Here is a 21,645-nt window from a genome sequence, read left to right as displayed (position 1 = left end):
CTTGTAAGCAGCATATAGTCGGTCATAATTGTAATCCATTCAGCCAGTCTGTATCTTTTAAGTGGAGAATGTAATCCATTTTCATTCTAGGTTACTGTTGATATTTGAGGTTTTGTTCCTGTCACATCGCTAATTGCTTTCTGGTTGTTTTGTTGTTTGTTCCTTGTTTTTTCTCCTGTTGTTCCTTGTGATGATTTGGTGTAGTGATACCATTTGAATCCTTTCTCTTCCTTATTTGTGTGTTTGCTTTAACAATGTTTTATACTTTCATGTGTTTTCAGGATGGAAAATGTCATCCTTTCATTTCCAGACTTAGAACTCCCTTGAGCATTTCTTGTAGGGCTGATATACTGATGATGAATTCTTTCAGCCCTTGGTTTTCTGGGAAAGACTTTATTTCTCCTTCATTTACAAAGGATAATTTTGCTGGATGTAGTATGCTTGGCTAGCAGTTTTGTTTTTTGTTTTTTTCTTTCAACACTATGAATATATCACCCCATTCTTTCCTGGCCTGTGAGGTTTCTGCTGAGAAATGCCCTGTTGTTCTGAAGGGGGTCCTTTTTAGGTGACAAGATGCTTATCTCTTGCTATTTTTAGAATTTTGACTTTAGACATTTTGACTGTAATGTGCCGTGGACAAGACCTTCTTTCATTTTATCTGTTTGGGGATGTCAGAGCTTCCTGTATCTGGATGTCTAAATATCTTGGTAGATTTGGGGCATTTTCATCTGGTATTTCATTAACTAGATTTTTCTACTCTTTTGCTCTCTGTTTGCCTCCTAGAACCCTGATAATTTGCATATTTTATGGCCACTTTATGGTGTCCCGTATGTCACAAAGGCTTTGCTTATTCTTTTTTATTACTTTTTCTTTATTTTTGTCTATATTATTTCAAAAGACTTGTCTTTGAGTTCTTAAATTATTTTTTCTGTTTGATCTGGCCTATTGTTGAATCTTTTGAATGTATTTTTTATTTTATTCAATGAATTCTTCATTTCCAGAATTTCTGTTATAGTGTGTATCTCTTTAGTGAATGTCTCATTCATAGTCTGAATTATTTTTCAGATTTCTTTGTACTTTTTTTTTTTTGGAGGTGGAGTTTTGCTTTGTGGCCCAGTCTGGAGCGCAGTGGCACGATCTCGGCTTATTGCAACCTCCGCCTCCCAGGTTCATGTGATTCTCCTGCCTCAGTCTTCAGAGTAGCTGGGATTGCAGGCGCATACCATCATGGCCAGCTAAATTTTTGTATTTTTAGGAGAGACAGGGTTTCACCATGTTGACCACGCTGGTCTCAAACTTCTAACCTCAAGCAATCTGCCTGCCTGAGCCTCCCAAAGTTCTGGGATTACAGACGTGAGCCACTGCACCCAGCCTCTTTGTATGTTTTTTAGAATTTTCTTGTATCTCACTAAGCTTCTTTAGAATCAATAATTTGAATTATTTTGGGGGGACTTAATGAATTTTGTTTTGATTGGGATGTGTTGCTGGAAAATTATTCTTTTCCTTGGAAGGTGTTTCTCATGTTTGATATATTCTTACATTCATATCTACATATCTGGTGTAACAGTCACTTCTGCCAGCTTTTAAAATTTGCTTTCATAGGAGAATATTCTTTCCTATAGATGTATCTATGGTATTGGATGCACAGGGCACTTTGGCTTTTATTCTGAGTGTGTTCAGTAGCATGGTCTCTGTATGATTTATTTGGCTGTAAATAGCATCAATAGTACCTGTGATTTTCTTAGTGGCTTAGGGTGCAGTTATTAGTGGAGGCTGTGGTGAAATTTTGCTGGGGACTAGGACACCAAGTGGGCCAGTCTTTGGACCCTGATGGTGGCAGCAGTGGGCCAAGTGTGCCTGTCCTTAGGCTCCAGGGTGGTATATGCTTGCACCAGTGTTAGCAGTTCCAGGCAAGCTGATTTTGGGGTCTCCTGGTGTCTTGGAAGCCAGTAGTGGTAGCAGTGCAAGGGTGGGTGGGTTCTCTGACCCCTGGGCAACTGGTGTAGAATGGGCGATGGCAGTTGTGGGACAATCCTCTGTGTCTCGTGCAGTGCATGCTGGTGTTGGCAGTGGCTGCAAAGGGCTGGACAGGCCAGTCTCCAGGCCTGCAGGTGGCATGTGCAGGTAGGTGCCAGCTGTGGTGGTAGCAGCCGGAAAGGTAAGCCCAACCTCATTCCCCTGGGAGGAGTGTTCAGGTGCCAACATTGGTGGACTGGGCTGGGCAATCCCTTCACTTCCCCTACCCCCCGATTGTATGCTGTTACATGGAGGGGATCAAGGTCAGGCCAATTAGGCTAGTTTTCAGGCCTCCTGATGGTATGTGCAGGTGCCAGCCATGGTAGGTAGGGGCAGGGCAATCCCCAGGAATGCTCACATTGTTGCCCTGCTGCTCAGGAGGACAGTGCCACCTTCATTGTTAGCAGCCTTGGCTGATGCGTGGGAAGTGTGCACGCCACTTGTCCCTCAGTCCTGACGGTGGTAGCCTGTGCTTTGATGGCACTTAGCCTCGGTGCAGTAGCCCGCAGTCACTTGCACCTAAGCACTGGGTGTAACAGCCCATGTTTCTGTTGAGCCTTAGCCACAGCACTGCTGGGCTCTAGGACACCACAGTTTATTGGAGGTGGGCTCTAAAATGGTGCCTTGCTGCAGCTTAGGTCTCAGGGGTTGTGTGGCACCCAGCGCTAGCGCTCTCCCGAGAACAGTGCTGTCACACAATCTCCCAGCAGTGTTAGTTTCCAGTGCCTGGAGAGCCAAGAGACTTTCCCATGGTTAGGATTGCAGGATTCATGGTGGAAATACGGACCACCGAGGTTCTCTTACCCTTTATGCATATTGGGGAATCTCAGCTCCCCACCAATCCTGGCCAAGCCGACTTCCTTCTCCTTCCTTGCTTTAGGTATTTCTTGTCAGTTTTTCTGTTGAATTCCAGTGCCCTCTCTTGGATAATCCATTTGTAGTATGATTAGTCACTATTTCGGTTCTTCTTAGTAGAGAAGGCAAGTACAAATTGCTTCTAGTCAGCCATCTTGAATCCTCTCCCACCTTTTAAGAAACTCAGAAGGGAGTTGATGATTCTGGTCTAATGTGCTTTATCAGGGCTGAACTATGCCTCTCTCTAGTTGCTCCTGGTGTGTGCCTTACATCAGTAAAGGAAAAGAGAGAAATAACAGAGCCAAAATGATAGTGAGCAGAAGAATGAGTTTGGATGGAGAATAAAAGGCAAGGCTGGGCATAGTGGTTCACGTCTGTAGTCCCAGCACTTTGGGAGGCCGAGGCAGGAGGATCACTTGAGCCCAGGAGTTTGAGACCAGCCTAGGCAACATAGTGAGACCCCGTCTCTACAAAAAAATAACAAATAGAAGGGCAAGAAGGGAAAGGTTGGTTGGAAAATATGAGCAAAAGTGCTGAAGTTATTGCTGTTAGAATATATGTATATAAAATTCTCTCTCTCTGTGATAGATAGATAGATAGATAGATAGATAGATAGATAGATAGATAAAAGGTAGACACCTGAGAAGTGCCACTCACTATGGCTTCTGTTACATCTTGGCCCCTGTGCTCTAAGTTGTCTATTCTTGCTCTAGGAACATATTCTCTTTGCCTAAAAATAGACTAGCACCATCAAGCAGTGTATTAGGTCCCTTTTGTTATCTAACTTGTAAAATTCCTGCAAACAAAGAGATGCTTAGAGTAGGAGATTCATTCTAGAGAGAATAACACAATTTTATTAGCTGAGGGAATTTTGTGTTTTGCTTGCTTCCATTGAAAATGTTTGGCTGTGTCATTGATTGGCAAGGAAACAAGGGAGCCTTTCATTTTTAGGAGGGCTTTAGAGGGCAAGCTGGGTGGTGCCTGGTGAAGTGGGTGTCTGCTAGTGAGTGACATTTGGTCTATTTTTATAGTTGGAAACATTCTACCCTTAAGCTTATTGTTTAAGCAGGCAAGAGAGCATGCTGTGCAGTCATGAGTGGAATTTTTATATTTGATCTCAGGATCTGTTTCCTTCCTCATAGTTAAAACCTCCATGTGTTTGGCTTCTGAATTTATAAATATTTTATTAGTTTCAGATTCTCTTCTCAATTTACTTATCTTGACCTTGCAGATTATCCAAAGTCAAGAGATTAGAAACATACCTGGCTAACATCTAACAGTCAATAGTTTGAGATTCAATTCCTTAAATTCTTCCTTTAAAAATCATTATAGCTGCTTGATTCCTTTCTTGTATTTTCCCAGGCTCTTGCAACTCATCTGTAGCATCCTTGCTTGAGCCTTGTCAAACCACTGACAAAGATAACTCAGAGTTATTACTTTTTAAATGTATTTGAGCCAATTTCCAATTTTTTTTTTTGGAGACAGAGTCTTACTTTGTTACCCCAGGCTGAAGTGCAATGATGTAATTTCGGCTCACCACAACCTCCGCCTCCAGGTTCGAGCCATTCTCCTGCCTCAGCCTCCTGAGTAGCTGAGATTACAGGCATATGCCACCACGCCTGGCTAATTTTTATATTTTTAGTAGAGACCAAGGGATTCGCCATGTTGGCCAAACTGGTCTCGACCTCCTGACCTCAGGTGATTCAGCCTCCCAGAGTTCTGGGATTACAGGCGTGAGCCCTGCCCTGATTATTTTTCTCAAAAGTTTAATTTTTACATTGTGAGAAAATTTTAATTTTTAATTTTTTTTTCATTCTTTATCCAACTTGGGAGAAAAATTTTTGGGAAAAAGTGTCCATAAGTTCAACACCAGAGCTATTTTTTATTTCCTATTTCTACATTAATTCCTAGTGTTTGTCCTCATGCCTACAAATTTTTACCACTTTCAGTGAGCTACTCTATATTCTGTTCTTTTCATTTAACATTTACCAGATTGTCTTTCAGTGATCTATTTTTTTTAATTTCCACTGTCCTTTAGACTTGATTGAATTCCTTTAGAAATTAACATTTAAATGATGTATTAACATTTTGAAACATCTTATTTTCTGAGACTATCATGTTGTGTAACTAACATCAAGATATTTTCACTGTCCCATGTACTTTATATGTCTTAATGTAATTTGTATCAGTCACTTAGTTTCTCTCAAACGTAAAAGTGAGCTTTCCAGAAAGGATATATAACTTTCAATTCATTGCTTATCTGAATTGCTTATTTAAAGTGTAATAGTTGGCTTTCTCCCATTTTTCTCAATCTGATTTTTTAACCAAAATGAAATCATTAGCTTGATTTATGTCATTTTTTTTTAGACTCACTTTATTATATTTGTCACATTTAGAGACATTTTAAAGGCAATAATAGGCCGGGCGTGGTGGCTCACGCCTGTAATCCTAGAACTTTTGGAGGCTGAGGCAGGTGAATCACTGGAGGTCAAGAGTTCAAGACTGGCCTGGCTAACATGGTAAAACCCCGTCTCTACTAAAAACACAAAAATTAGCCAGGCGTGGTGGCACATGCCTGTAATCCCAGCTACTCTGGAGGCTGAGGCAGGAGAATGGCTTGAACCCAGGAGGTGGAGGTTGCAGTGAGCCAAGATTGCACCGTTGCACTCCATCCTGGGGGACAGAGTGAGACTGCATCTCAAAAATCAACAACAACAAAAACAAAAGCAGTAATAACTTCTAAATAATTTTTAAGTGTACCAGAGTTTATTCTGTCAAAAAAAAATTGTTTAGTGTTTTTTTTTTGTTGTCATGAACATTTGATTTCCTTTTATCATTTTTTTTTCCTTGGCTTGTAATATATTGGAACTGTTAACTTATAATTCTCTATTATGTATGGTTATTATGTATCTTCACTACAGTTTCTAGCAGCTGAGTGATACTCTCTACATATACATTTATTTGATATTGAGGCAAAGTAAAGAATAATTTACATATTCAGAGGATCCTAAAATCACATTTTAGAGAGTTAATTTCTTGTCTAAATCTTTCTCTAGAGTTGCCAGTAAACAGAAAAAGTTAATTTCTCTCTCTCTCTCTGCCTGCTTTCACCTGTGTTTGCTAATAATTATGCGTTAGGAGAAATAGGTGGACAGCAATAAAAATAATATCTAAGTGATCCATAAATAGGTCTTCAAGTCCGTTTTGGTATTTGAAGTACTTAGAGTGTTGCCTGGGACAAAGTAATGAGTCAGTAGATTTTTGTTGAGTAGTTAGATTGATTGATAACCAAGCCGGTCATTAAAACTGTATTGCTCTCTGGGATGGCCAAGTCTAAAATCTCCTTAAATTGTTCTAAATTAAGATTCTGAAGCTCATCCTGACTGTCAAACTGCATTGATTACCACAATATTGGTAATAACAGAGAGTTGTATTGTTTTCTGAGTGATGGATTGACATATATACATGTTACACTTTTGTTTCTGAAGGAAGTAGAAATTCGGAACAAAGACCTGGAGGGACAACTGTCTGACTTAGAGCAACGTCTGGAGAAAAGTCAGAATGAACAAGAAGCTTTTCGCAATAACCTGAAGACACTCTTAGAAATTCTGGATGGAAAAATATTTGAACTAACAGAATTACGAGATAACTTGGCCAAGCTACTAGAATGCAGCTAAGGAAAGTGAAATTTCAGTGCCAATTAATTAAAAGATACACTGTCTCTCTTCATAGGACTGTTTAGGCTCTGCATCAAGATTGCACACACACACACACACACACACACACACAAAAAAAAAAATTTGAATATCACTCCTCCAGGAGGAGGATCTTTTGAAAATTGGAATTGTATATTTCACTGTAAATTTTAGAATCCAGCTTGTAGCTAGTTGGGGAAAAAAGAGATGAAAAACTTGAACTACAAATTACCTCCATGTATATTATTGGCCATAGTTAACTAGAAAGTTATAAATAGACACTTAATGCAATCTTTTTTCCTGATATTAGCCAATGGGAGAATTAACAATGTCTGGGTCACATCCCCTTTTTGTGTTCAACACAGTGAAGATTATCTGCTTTTTAAATTAATTTATTTACGATATCTAGAGCTGTGTTTTGTGCAAAAACTTAGTGATGAAAGCCTGTCTTTTGTTGTAATCTGAATAATTTCTCAGGATATTTTTGCACTGCTGAGAAGCAGTGCCATTACCAATTAATTCTTGCCAGGAGTGAGAGAGAGCTGTATCTTTAATTGAAATATACTATAACTGGGTGTATAGAGTTCTTCCCTTTTTTGTGCTGGAAGATATTTCACTCTGGTGACTACTCTGGTACACTCTGATGTTCTCTAATCTTGTCTGTTGTATAGTTTACTTTTCCATATTGATTCCATGTATTTATGAGAAGATACTGTCTCCCATTTTATTACACATTTTAAAGCCAACTAACGAAGGCAGCTGAGTCCCTCAGAAATTTTTCTTTTTAAATTTCTAATAAATTTGACACACAGTACTGAAATACAGCAGCCCGTCATTGACGGTCTGGTCTAGCAATGTTAAGTATATTTACAGAATATGCAGTTACATTTATTTATATATTTTGCAAGAAATCTTTTCTGAATGATCAATGCATTTCAATTTACGAATAATAATGGTTATTGGGGAACTGTTTATTATAGATAATTTTAAGGTGTATAGCTATTTTAAAGGGGATCCATTTACATCAAACAGCTGATCAGAGGACTCTATCTAAATTGTGATCGTGGCAGATAGAGATGGAGTTGTGTACTCTATCTGGCTCTACACATCAATCACATCTTGATTCAAACCTCACAAGGCAATATTCTGAACTGTTAACTAGGTATTTCAAAACAGGAATTAAATTCAATAGGCTCTTCTCAGTGAACAGGTTTTAATGTTGTTTTGATGTAATTTTAAAAGACTTTTAGCAAACATGCATTTCTTTATATATTTCTTTTATGAAGCTATTTTAAAAGTAAGCCAAGTGCTGTTTAGTCTGCTTATAAAGTAGGAATTGCATCAGAGTACATATATTCTTGCTGTACAATGCCTGTGATGTTGAGGAGGGTTCTTTTTTAAAGTGTATGCTTGAGTATCTGACTCTATGGAGTCTATAAATGCACTGACTTCTTGTTTGTACCCCAAAATGATCGAATTGTTAAGTACAAAATTAAGCTAATTAACCAATTTGTAACCATTTTTTCACTCATAAACGGCTACTCAATACTAGACAATTTTGTTTTTTATGTATGTGTATGTACGTAAATACATACATATTAATTTACATTAGAGTGAAAAATAAATGGTTTGTTTCTGAAGTTAGTTTCTAAAGTGAGTTTTCAGGTGTCTGGAAAATTTATAACAAACAATCATCATGTATTATATGTGCTGTAACATCATGTACGTTATCTCCATCTCTTTTAGGATATTTTCCTCTCCTATTTATTATAGGGAGAATAATTTAGATACACATGCTCAGAGCTGAGATAGTTCTCTGATAAATCAGGTAACAAAATGTATTTGATTGATGGAATTTTGAAGTAAATGTGATTTTATCCATCAGTTTCTGAGTAACAAAGAGCACCAAGTTTTAATTTAAATAGGGGATTTAACACCGGGGATCAGGGAGTTTAGTTATGAAGAGTTAAAAAAATTAAAAACCAGTGTAAGCTGTTGAAATGGCAAGTGAATTATTTTAATGATGTAGTAAAATATTTTTAAATTTTGACATAGTGATCATTTAATGAAAAAACTCACCAAAATGTCTCCATTTGAATTGTATTGATAATGTGGGACATATGTGTAATTCAATATATACATATACCCATATGTATATACAGAAAATTATTTTTAATACTTTCCTACTGATATGAAATTTAAAATTGGAAATTTTGTGAGTGTTTTTCTTGTCCAATAGAGCCTAATTGTTTCCTTTTTTAATGATTTAACAATCTCTTGAGGGCTGCACCTTTAAATTCCCAGATTGTCAATAGACATGTACAGTATATGGGATAAGGTGGACACAAGTGCACATATATATAAAATCTTCTTAAGACTTTTAACTATTCATTTACAGTAGGAGAGTATGTAGAAATCATCATCCACAAGTCATAATTAGGTTGTGTGCCTACTGTAGCTTTTTCCATTTCTGTATTATATAAACATTTGCATATTAAAATTTGATTTTTCCCAGAGACAAGTATTATATACTGTATCTGTATTGAAATCAAACTGTGGTAATATATTTCTCAGAAAATAATGTTGGGGACTGTAGCCTGAACATGTGGACTTGAAGCGACCTGGAGGAGGAGGTTGATCCCGTTGTGTATAAGTTGATATGTGATAACTCTCGAATCTTGTACAAAAACAAAAATTGAAAAAAAAGAAAAGCAAAAATACAGTTTTTATTTTGAAATACATTTGTTCTCTGGAGAATGTACTTTATCTTTTTTTCCTCCAGTCTTTTACAGATATTTAAAAGCATTTAAATGATGACAGCATTTACTTAAATCTTTCAGGTGCTACTGGATTTTGCATTAGTGTGTTATGTTGTGAAATCCTAACTTTGACATAAAAGGTTTTATAAGTATTCCCCTGCCTGGAAAATTAGTTTTTGTTCTCCTCTCTCTGTCTTTCTCTTTTCCACTTTCTTTCTGCAGACTAAAACATGCTCATGAAGTTGCATCTCTCCTTGTCTCTGTAGAAGATCTCCAGTACCATCATAGATTTGATGTTCTGCTGTCATTGAACTGTTGGGAAGCAGTTAGAGGAAAAACTCACTTTTTTTTTCAGGTGGAAATAAAAGGAACACTCAAAATTAAGCCACCACCACCACTACCTTTAAAAACTAGTTTCTTTGCCCTGTTAAAATTAAATGTATTCTTTAACATGTGGGCTACAGTCTCCCATGTTTTTATTTAACTCTGAAGTATATACACTTCAGTCACTTATCTCCTTGTGGTCCTGATTTTGTCAGTAGTGGAATGGGAGGCAGGTTGGCGAAAAGTTTGTTTGATGGTAGTGGATTATTATTGTTGTTTTAATCATTGCATTGATTTGATATCAAATGATTTTGACATCCTGAAATTCTGTGCTCGAAGTCATGAAATGGTTTTCATTGAATTTTTGCCTCCTAAATGTATAGCATGAAGTAAATTAATTTATACAAAATCTTGAAGAAACCTTTTGGGTAAGAAGTAGTTGAGATTGACACTTTTAGAAAATTTCTCAATTTCTAAATTTAGAAATTACTGGAAAAGGAAAGGATGTGTAATTCACCTTACTCCAAATTGTGAAAGTGTATTTTTCCTAATATTCATGTTAAACTTTACGTTAAAATTTTTATGATAGTTTTTCTTCATGAGAAACTGATATATAGATGTCATGCAAATACAAGCAAAGTTACTGAATTAAAGTAGTGGGTACTTAGCATTTTTTGTTTATATATTACCTAGTACAACAGCTAAAAATCATGTCCCAGAAAACTCAAAAACTCAATCAGCAGTACACAGCCTAGTGGTTTCCGCTTAGTACACTAAATAGAAAAAAAAAAAAAATTAAGTTATTTTTACTAAAAACATGAACTAAGGAGAAATTGCGTCTGGACTAGAATAGACAGAAGGCCACAAACTCCTAGTCGACTTCTTGTCAAGTCTCTGATCTCTGTAAGGACCTCTCCTTTAGGTTAAAGGACACACCGCTCGTCGGCCTTTTGGCTAAGATCAAGTGTAAGTTAAAGGACACATTCTAGAAAACACCAAGATTATATCTGGGTGGGAAGAGGATGTATTTTGTGAAAGCAGATGCAGAAAAAAGAACAGGAACGTGCTGCCTTCAGTTTTTATCTAAGACATATTAGGATAGCCAGAGACAAAGACCAACTATCTCCTACCTTGCTGCTGCTTTTAACCAAACAGACTGAGATGGCACTAATGAGTTTCAGAGACTTTCAGAAAACCCTGTCACGTGTCTTGTCAGGATTTGTAACCCCATATAAGACACGTGACATTCAGAACTCACCATTTTGTGGGGTTCTGACCTACCTTTTTTTTTTTTTTTTTTTTTTTTTTTGAGATGGAGTCTCACTCACTCTGTTGCCCAGGTTGGAGTGCAGTGGTGCGATCTCAGCTCACTGCAACCTCTGTCTCCCAGGTTCAAGCAATTCTGCCTCAGCCTCCCGAGTAGCTGGGACTACAGGCGCCTGCCACCACGCCTGGCCAATTTTTGCATTTTAATTAGAGTCGGGGTTTCACCATGTTGCCTAGGCCACTCTCAAACTCCTGACCTCAAGTAATCCACCCGCCTTGGCCTCCCAAAGTGCTGGGATTACAGGCCATGCCCGGCCCTGACCTACTTTTGTCAGTTGTTTTCATATCAAATATACCCAGGGATAGAAATATTGCTCTGTTTTCTTCTAACAACATGAAGTGAAGATAATGGGTGCCTAATAAATGCAAATATAAGGCCATTTCTGTAGCACAGAAAAATGTCTTTTGTGTTTTTTTATCAACATTCATGGTTTTTCTCGTTATCTGTGTATTATAACTACATTACTATATACACAGATATATTGTCAGTCACTCTATATGTCTTGTGGATATGACTTGATTATTCTACCTTAATGTATAAAGAATGACTATCTCAGGAAGCATGACTAGAAAGTAAATGTGGTTGAAGTGAATGTTTTCCCTATGACTTCAGTTTGAAATGGAACATCAAGAAGTATGTATTAAACATCTGCTATGTGATAGGCACTGTACTAATGACATTTTATTTCTATGGACAGTGGCATTTCCAGGGGTATTCCTGTGGGAGGGGAGGGAGATAAGGAAGGGGAGAGGCTCAGATGATTCTACCTGCTGTTCCCATGGTTACTGGTCTAAGAGTTGTAGAACAACATGGTAGCTCACTAGCAAATCAGTGTTGGGGTTATCCAGCACACTGGTGAAAAGGTGGAGGTATTGCTTATATTTGTGGTAGTTTTTTTGGCTTTTCTGCCTTGCCTTTCTAGAGTATCTCTGTTAGGGCACTTGTTAACTAAATATTTCATATCTGCTCTTCTGAACATCTTCAGCCTTCCTTGGTGTTTACAGTACTTCTTATGAAGTTATAAATTATACTTTCTTTGCAGGTGTCATTTATGCAATATGTTTTGGACTCAATTTTTTTTTAAACTTACAAACTTCCAATAATCCAATGAAAGTAAGTAATTCTTTATGTGCATAATTTTAATCTATAAAATTTAAGTAGCAAACTATTCGGCCTTGGGAAAGCAGCTAATCTCTTAAGTTTTTAATGAAATGAGTTGTAAACCTGTAAAACTCATCCCCCAACACTATATAGTAGTTCAACAGGAATGGGTTTTGCTGTTAGTACTGGGTGACTTTGTGGTCAATTCTGGTTCTGCCAGAACTTAATGTCTTTCTTTCTTTCTTTTTGAGGCGGAGTCTTGCTCTATCCTCCAGGCTGGAGTGCAGTGGCGCCATCTTGGCTCACTGCAAGTTCCGCCTCCTGGGTTCACACTATTCTCCTGCCTCAGCCTCCCGAGTAGCTGGGAATACAAGTGCCTGCCACCACGCCTGGCTAATTTTTTGTATTTTTAGTAGAGACAGGGTTTCACCCTGTTAGCCAGGATGGTCTCGATCTCCTGACCTCGTGATCCGCCTGCCTCGGCATCCCAAAGTGCTGAGGTGTGAGCCACCGTGCCAGGCCCAGAACTTAATGTCTTTCTAGTTTGATCAAACTATTAGATCAGTTGCAGAAGTAACTCATGGCTCTAGGATCTTCAGACAGATGGTAACAAAGATCAGGGTGAAAACACTTCGTGGTTTTTGTTGTTGTTGTTGTTGTTGTTGTTGTTGTTGAGACTTAAGAGTTTTGCCCTTGTCTCCCAGGCTGGAGTGCAGTGGCACGATGTCAGCTCGCTGCAACCTCTGCCACCCAAGTTCAAGCGATTCTCGTGCCTCAGCCTCCTGAGTAGCTGGGATTACAGGTGCACGCCACCACACCTGGCTAATTTTTGTATTTTTAGTAGAGATGGGGTTTTACCATGTTAGCCAGGCTGGTCTTGAACTCTTGACCTCAGGTGATCCACCCACCTCAGCCTCCCAAAGTGCTAGGATTACAGGGGTGAGTGAGCCACTGTGCCCAGCCTCAAGTGTTGAATTGTTAACCTTTCTTATTGTAATAAAATGTGCATAACAAAATTTGCCATTCTCACAATTTTTTAAGTGTATGATTCAGTGACATTAAGCACATTCACAACATTGTGTAACCATCACCATGTATCCCTTTCCAGAACTTTTCATCATCCCAAACAGAAACTCTGTACCCACTTAATAATAGCTCCCTATTTCATCTACCCTCTCCACCCTCCCCACCTGCCCCTGCAGCCTGTGGCAACCTCTGTTCTACTTTATCCCTCTATAAGTTGGCTTATTCTAGGTACCTCATGTAAGTGGAATCGTATAATATTTGTTTTCTTTGTGTCTGGCTTGTTTCACTTAGCATAATACTTTCAAGATCCATCCATGTTGTGGCATGTATCAGAATTTCATTACTTTTCAAGGCTGAATAATTTTCCGTTGTGTGGATATATGATTCTTAATTCATCCGTTGATGGATACTTGGGTCAATTCCACTGTATGGTTCTTGTGATTGTTGCTGTTATGAACATTTGTGTACAATTTATCTGAGTTCTTGCTTTCTAGCATTCTTGTGGCTATATATGTAGGGGAGGAATTGCTGGATTATATGAGAATTCCATGTTTAACTTTTTGAGGAACTGCAAAGGGATTGGGTTTGAATTAGGTAAACCTAAAAGAGTTGTAGAACAAGGTGATAGCTCACTAGGAAATCAGTCTTGGGGTTAGTGTCTGGTTAATAGAATGGTTAATAGACCTGCGTGTAATTAATTGGCCCCTGAGTCATGCCTTTTATCATTTCTTTCCTAAAACATTTATTAAGCACCTACTTTGCCGCAGGCCCCATTTTGGAATACAAGCTACAGAGAGAAGCTCGCAGTTCATTGCAGAACACAGTTACTTTGCAGTGCACAAGTTATATGACAAAGGAGAACACTAGCACAGGGCAGTCCAGAGGGAAGAGAGCTTGGGAAGTCTTTCCCAGAGGAGGTGACATCGGCTTGAGGCTTGGTGGAGGAGCAGGAGCTGGCTAGTTGAAGAAGAGGTAAAAGAGAATTGCAGAGTGTGCTGTGCAAAGGCTCAGAAGAGTGACGAAAATATTGGGACATATGGAAAGTTAGAATGGATCAGTACAGCTGAAGCATAGGATGTTAGGGAAGGTCATGGCAAAAGATGGAGATGCTCTAGCCAAAGGCGAGAGCAGGAAGAACTTTGTAAGTCATTTTAAAGATTTCCATTTCATGCTGAAGGTAATGGAGAAATAGTGAGGATTTTTTTTTTTTTTGCAAAGAAATGATATAATCAGAAATATATTTTATATAGCTATTATGTATCTACAAAAATTAAAAATTATAAAAAATAGGCCGGGCACAGTGGCTCACGCCCATAATTGCAGCACTTTGGGAGGCCGAGGTGGGCGATCACTTGAGGTCAGGAGTTCGAGACCAGCCTGGCCAACATGGTGAAACCCCATCTCTACTGAAAAATACAAAAATTAGCAGGGCGTGGTGGTGGGCCCCTGTAATCTCAGCTACTCTGGAGACTGAAGCAGGAGGATCACTTGAACCCGGGAGGCAGAGGTTGCAGCAAGCCAAGATCATGCCACCTCACTCCAGCCTGGGCGGCAGAGTGAGACTCCATCTTAAAAAAAAAAAAAGAAAAAAATAATAAAAATAATATGTTTTATAAGTCAGGCAGCTATGTAAATCACAGTCCCTGTTGAGAGGCTGTGTTATGGCAGTAGCGGTGGGAATGGATTCACAGAGTCTATAGGCGGTAGAACCAGTAGGACTTCTTGACTAATTTAGGTGGCAAGGAAAAGAGGAATGTAGGATGCTTCTAGATCTCGTGGACAACCAGATGAATAATCTCATTTCCCCAGAGAGTGAATTCAGGAGGGCAGAAACTCAGTTTTGTGAGTTCTGTTTTGCATTTTACATGCCTATCGAATATCCAAGTGGAACTGTGGGTCTAGATGGAGCTTGAGAGATAACTATGAGCTGGAGATAAATATTTGGGAGTTGTCACTTTATGTCGTGGTAATTGAGGGCATAAGAAATGGAGAGAATGCAGGGTGAAAATGTCACCTTGGGCCAGATGCAGGACAAGAGCTTGTGAAAGGAATGGCCAAGAGGGATGGGTGGACAACCAGAAGAGTGGGAGCTCACGGGAGCTTGAGTGGAGTTTCAGAAAGCCAGATTTCACACAGAAACATCAGCAAATCAACTTTGTGTCTCGAGGTGATGGTATTTAAACTGTGTTCTGTTGAGATCCTTCATTAATACTTGGTTTTGAAATATATTTTAACATGAGTTAAAAACTAACAAACTCAAATATGGTGTTTCTAACATTTTAAAACTTTGAAATCCAGCAAATATCAGTGCCAGGTTAACTGTTTTTTTGTGCAGATGCCAGAATAAGGCCATCTCTGGTAAATTGAAGAGCTTCCTGGTATTTCAAGGTGAGCTGTTAAAAGAACTGGTACCATTTCTCAGTGTAAATCAGGGCTTTCTCAATGCTCTGTCACTGAAACAAAATACAGAAATAGGGTCTACATAAGATAACTTCTGTCTTCTGTAAACCTAGTCTCAAATGTTTGTTTATGAAAATAATTTATATTGAATGACTTACTGCTTAAGTGTGACATCCCATTCCTTCTGTTAATATATGGGGCTTTGATGTTGTCATTTTTAAGGGATGGGGTGGTGTATGTAGCCAAGAAGTTAACCAACACCACTTTCTTTCTGTGGCTTATTTGCCTCTCTCCAAGTTTTAGAGGCTTGTGTGTATTGTGTTTCTTTTTACATGTATTGTTTTGATACTGAATACATGACAAGGACCATGTAACTTTGTGTTCGCATTGCTATAGAAAGTTTAGAGAGTTAATATTTCTGTTATCTTAAATGGTCCCGACTCTTTTTTTCATATTGACTCATAAACATAACTGCATACAAATTATCTCTGATAGAAGTGCTCTCAAATTATACTCTGTATTTGGTTTTAGACGACTGTATGGTATTTGATTTTTATTTCGACTTTAAATTACAATTAAAATGAGTTTGAATTTCTTGAGTAGACGTGACTTATACTACTTGGTCAACAAACTGAGCATGTTCGACGGTCCAGGAAGAAAAAAAGGAATGATCAGTACTCAACATTGGCTCCAAATAACCCACAAAATTTGCAGATCACTTGCAAATTTTCTAATAAAGTCTAACTTTTAAACAACTTTTGTTTATATTTTTCTACTTAGTGATTAATAGTGGTCTCCTGTAGCAGAGCCTTTATTTTATAATTACAATCTATGCATTAAAATCTCAGCGTTATACATAATAGTATAAAGCATAGAACTACATAGTCTATGGTGCATGGCCAACTACTCCGTCTCACAACAGTTTTCATACAATTTCATAACCTCAGTGTTAAATTGTTATCCCCATTTTATAGATGGGGAGTCTGAGGTTCAGCAAGATAAAGTGATCGGCCAAACAAGAGGCAGAACCAGGAATAAAACAGGTCCTCTGCCTCCTCTGCACCTTTCTCCATCATGCCTGAACTGACCTGTGGGTATTTTTTAAGAAGGCAGGTACGAAAGTTTATCAGTGTTCAATATTTATCAATCTATCACTTAACGAGAAGGATCGAATGTCACTTAACGAGAAGGATCGAATGGTTTTCCATTTCACAATAGTATTATGTCTTCGAATTTCACCCTACCTTTTTTTTTTTAGGAGAAACAAGTTTAATTTTAATTATGTAAGTGGTTCGTGTATACTTTCTTTTTGTAATTGTTTTTAATAATACAGGTAAAGCAAAAGTCATCCTTGACCTCTCAGTTCTATCCCTAAAAACTGTTACTATAAGCTCTTTAATGTCTATCCTTTCAGCATTTTATATGCATTTGTATACAATATGTATGTACTTATAGAAACATGTAGTTTTGGAGGGCAAAGAGTCATAAATTTTATATGGTATGTTTTATTCTACAATTTGCCTTTTTTAACTTAATCTTATTAGACGATCTGTCCAAGTTGATACATACAGATCAACCTTATTCCTTCTAACTCCTTCAGAGTATTATTTCATTTTACGGCTATATATGATTTATTTAAACATTTCAGTATTTTTTCTTTTCATTTTCATCCTACCCACTTCTTCTCCACCTTGAGGCTACTTGTTAAATGTTAGAAATATTCAGGAATAATTAGTACCTAGTCACCAAATGTCTTGCAGTGCTTCTAATGTCTTCTCTCACTGGGGAGAATGAACTGCAGATGAACAAATGTTCCTGAAAACTAAAACTCAAAAATAAGTTTTACTAGCTTTGATGAAAATCTTTCCAAATTATACTCAAACAATATCTAGCAACATACTTTGGACATCATAATTGCACAATAAATGTGTTAAATGACTGTACATGTTTACTGCCTTAGGAAAGAGAAGACGCCACATGTAATTTTTTTTTTCTGTTTTTTTTTGTTTTTTGTTTTTTGTTTTTTTTGAGATAGAGTCTGGCTCTGTTGCCCGAGCTGGAGTGCAGTGGCGAAATCTCAGCTCACTGCAACCTCTGCCTCCCAGGTTCAAAGGATTCTCTTGCCTCAGCCTCCCGAGTAGCTGGGATTACAGGTGCGCACCGCCATACCCAGCTTATTTTTGTATATTTAGTAGAGATGGGGTTTCGCCATGTTGGCCAGGCTGGTCTTGAACTCCTGACCTCAAGTGATCCACCCGCCTTGGCCTCCCAAAGTGCTGGGATTACAGGCGTGAGCCACCACACCCGGCCACCACATGTAAATTTTAACCTTTGCTCAGTGACTTGATCTTTCAACTATTGTATGGTGTCACCATCTGGAGATGCTTGGGGATCACCAAGTTTAAAACCCAAAGTCCTGTGCTTTGTAGCCTTCAAAGTGGGAAAGTAAAAGGTAGGATTAAAAAGGAAAGAAGGAATAGGGAAATGTTTGAACCCCAGTATATCCAGACATTTCTCTCTCTTATGTCAAGAGCCTTTTGTCTCTCGATTGGTGGCTTTGCTTCTGAAAGCATCCTCTGCCAGTTGGCTATTCAGTCAAACATCTTGTGAATACCTACAATGTCACTAGGTACAATGCCAGGCACTGGAATGCAAAGATGGGAAGACACAGTCCTGGCCTCAAGAAGCTTATAATCTAATGAGGGAAGCATACATGTTAACCAAGAAACAATCAGACATCAATGCTGTTATGAAAGGAATATACACAGGAGAGAATTAGCCAGTATCACTGAGAAGGTAACATTGGAACTAAGTGTGAAAGATGAATAGATGTTCACTTTGAAGATTGGAGTGATGGAGGAAAGCAAGCCACACATTTGAATTCACAGTCCTGACATACAGTCTAGCTGAGCTTGGGGAATCAGAGAAAACACGTCATACAGAGTCCAGACTATGGACTTTGTTTCATGTCCTCAGCACTTCTGACTTTTTCCAAAGGCAGTGGAAAGCCACTGAAGCCTTTGAGGAGGAGACATAGCATGACTGGATGCACATTTTAGAGACAGTAAAACATTCTGGCTACAGTATCAAGAATGCTTATGGGGCCAGGCGTGGTGGCTCACGCATATAATCCCAGCACTTTGGGAGGCCGAGGTGGACGAATCACTTGAGGTCAGGAGTTTGAGACCAGCCTGGCCAACATGATGGAACCCTGTCTACTAAAAGTACAAAAATTTGCCAGGCATGGTGGCACTTGCCTATAATTCCAGCTACTCAGGAGACTGAGACATGAGAATCACTTTAACCCAGGAGGCAGAGATCGCAGTGAGCCGAAGTCACACCACCGCTCTCTAGCCTGGGTGACAGAGTGAGACTCCGTCTTAAAAAAAAAAAAGAAAAAAAAAAGGTTTATGGAAGACCAGGTGCAGTGGCTCATGCCTGTAATCCGAGCACTTTGGGAGGCCAAGGTGGAAAGATTGCTTGAACCCAGGGGTTCAAGACCAGCCTGGGCAACATTGTGAGACCTTGTCTTTATAAAAATTAATAATAGTTTCTTCAGAAAGCTTATAGAAAACCATAATCAGGAAGTTTTTTTTTTTTTTTTTATTGTAGCAATCCAGGTAAGAGACACAGAAAACTGTAAATGATGCAAAAACAGCTGAACTGAATATGAGAGATGTTCAAGAGGTATGTGATGGGATGATATTTTGAAATTTGGATTTCTGCTGCTTTCCTGGCATTTATTGTTCCTTTCAACAAATGTATTCTACTCACTTGGCCCTCAGGTTTGGGTTATTACTGTAGTAATGAAAGGGTCAGTTCTCTACTTTTGAATTTCCCACCTCAAATGAGATTTTTTTTTTAAATGACACCCCCCCATGTAGCAAGGAGGGAGAGTGGAAGGAAATGAGAGGGTGGCACATATCACTATGGAGGGGCCCTGAGCACAACCTCCTCTCCCTGGTTGCCCAGTACATCAGCCTTAGATGGTAGCAGGGAGGGTAAAAAAGTGAACCTTCAGACAGGATAGGAGATTGAAGAGCAGAGGACGCCCATGCTTCAAGTTTCAGGTGTGACCTACAGAAGAGTATCCTTGGGCCAGGGTGATGCAGCAGCCACTGAGTGGAAATGACAACATGGTGTTTTTAAGCTAAGAGGGGCCCCACACATTTCTTGGGGTTCCAGTGTGGCATAGGAAGACATCTGAAATGTTTCCATTGCTCTAGCAGGTATGACAAAAGAGCTACTGTGTTAGATATGAGGACACACGTTCACCTGGGTGGATATGGGACCAAAGGCAAGATGGACATCTCAGTGGATGCTGGTAGAGAAAGGAGCCAGTGACCAGGGCCAGAGGGAGCCCACTGAGCAAATGCCAGCACAAATCAGGTGAATCAAGAAACAGAACCCCTGGCTGGGCACGGTGGCTCACGCCTGTAATCCCAGCACTTTGGGAGGCTGAGGTGAATGGATCACCTGAGGTCAAGAGTTCAAGACCAGCCTAGCCAACATGGTGAAACCCCGTCTCTACTAAAAATACAAAAATTAGCTGGGCATGGTGGCGTGCACCTGTAATCCCAGCTACTGGGGAGGCTGAGGCTGGAGAATCACTTGAACCTGGGAGGGGGAGGTTGCAGTGAGCCGAGATCATGCCATTGCACTCCAGCCTGGGTGACAAGAGTGAAACTGTGTCTCAAAAAAAAAAAAAAAAAAAAAAAAGAAACAGAACCTGCCACACCCCAACCCCGAATTGCTTGAACACTGCCATCACTTAGATGTAACCCGAGGGAGCAGGTGGCAGAGGAGAAACCTTAAATTCTCTGAGTTTATATTGACTTGACAAAAACAATGTTTCTACTGCTAGGTAGAAAAATGAATTTTGGAACAAAATTTAGAAGAACAAAATTATATTCTTTGCATTCCCTAGTTATGACCTGAGAAGATGTTCCCACTACCAATAGACATTGCAGGATGTGATACCACTCTGGAGGACTTTGAAGCTTCTGGATTTGGTTGAAGAAAGATGCTTTGGACATTTTGAATTTGAGTTGCTTCTCCAGAAGTCTTATGTATCTGAAGCATGGGAGAGAGTATAAGCTGGGGAAATAAGTTTGGGGATTACCAGAAAAGCAGTGGGTAAGGCCATGAGCAAATGAAATCAAATAGAGGATGAAGAGAACAGGAGCCCTAGCAAACCCTGACAGTTAAAGAGTATGCAGGGAAAAGGACTTGGAAAGGACCCTGTAAAGAAAGATCCAACATGACCTGAAGAAGAACTGGTAAGCGATGCCAGATAATCAAACAATCAAAGCATCCAGCCCAAGGATAGTTCAGGGTTGCACAGAAACTCTTTATCATGGTTTTTTGTTTGTTTGTTTGTTTGTTTTTTCTGAGACAGAGTCTTGCTCTGTCTCCCAGGCTAGAGTACAATGGCACGCTCTCGCCTCACTGCAACCTCTGCCTCTAGGATTCAAGCAATTATCCCTGCCTCAGCCTCCCAAGTAGCTGGGATTACAGGCACTCACCACCACACCTGGCTAATTTTTGTATTTTTTAGTGGAGATGGGTTTTCGCCATGTTGGCTAGGCTGGTCATGAACTCCTGACTTCAGGTTATCTGCCCTCCTCGGCCTCCCAAAGTGCTGGGATTACAGGTGTGAGCCACCATGCCCGGCCTTAGGCTTTTCTTATTGATCAGGAAATTATCGGCCTCACATTGGAACTTAAGACAATGTTCTCATTGCCCAGGGATGCCAGGAGGCTGACTGCAGGGGCTTATTTGTGCTAATGCAGTGCAGCCTTACTTGTCATAATGTTACTGCAAGGTAAATTATAGTTCACATACACACAGAACACTTCTGTGTGCTTTGTCAACATGCTGTTAGGATTTTTTCACTGTATTACCCAATTCCCCTTTTAAGAAAAGATCTCTCTTTCAAATCATTGTCAGACATTAGGACTAGATGAATTTGTCCTTTTTGGCCTATGGGTCTTCTAGGCAGAGGACTACATGAATCCATCATTCCCTCTTCACTCTGGCTCCTGGGAAGCTCAAGACCAGATTTTGGGCTTAATTGCTATAGTGTTCCTCAGATAGTTTCTGTAATTCTAGTGTTTTCTTCCTCTTAGCCCTTATTTATTTG

The 21,645-nt window shown here is 39.2% G+C and overlaps 1 protein-coding gene across 2 annotated transcripts in view; it reads left to right on the top strand.

Moving 5' to 3' along the window:
- The window catches only part of HOMER1 (homer scaffold protein 1), a 165,248-nt gene that overhangs the window by 130,394 nt on the left and 13,209 nt on the right, over positions 1-21,645 (top strand). The window contains 1 exon segment of one of the 2 annotated variants that reach the window (NM_001261570.1): positions 6,360-6,615. The exons of the other annotated variant lie outside the window; for it this stretch is intronic. Coding sequence (NP_001248499.1) covers positions 6,360-6,548 — 189 coding nt within the window. The 3' untranslated portion in view covers positions 6,549-6,615. 2 annotated transcript variants of the gene reach the window in all.

Source organism: Macaca mulatta, chromosome 6, assembly GCF_049350105.2.
Source record: "Macaca mulatta isolate MMU2019108-1 chromosome 6, T2T-MMU8v2.0, whole genome shotgun sequence".
NCBI classification, from domain to species: Eukaryota; Metazoa; Chordata; class Mammalia; order Primates; family Cercopithecidae; genus Macaca; species Macaca mulatta.
This window is presented reverse-complemented; position numbering and strand designations above follow the sequence as displayed.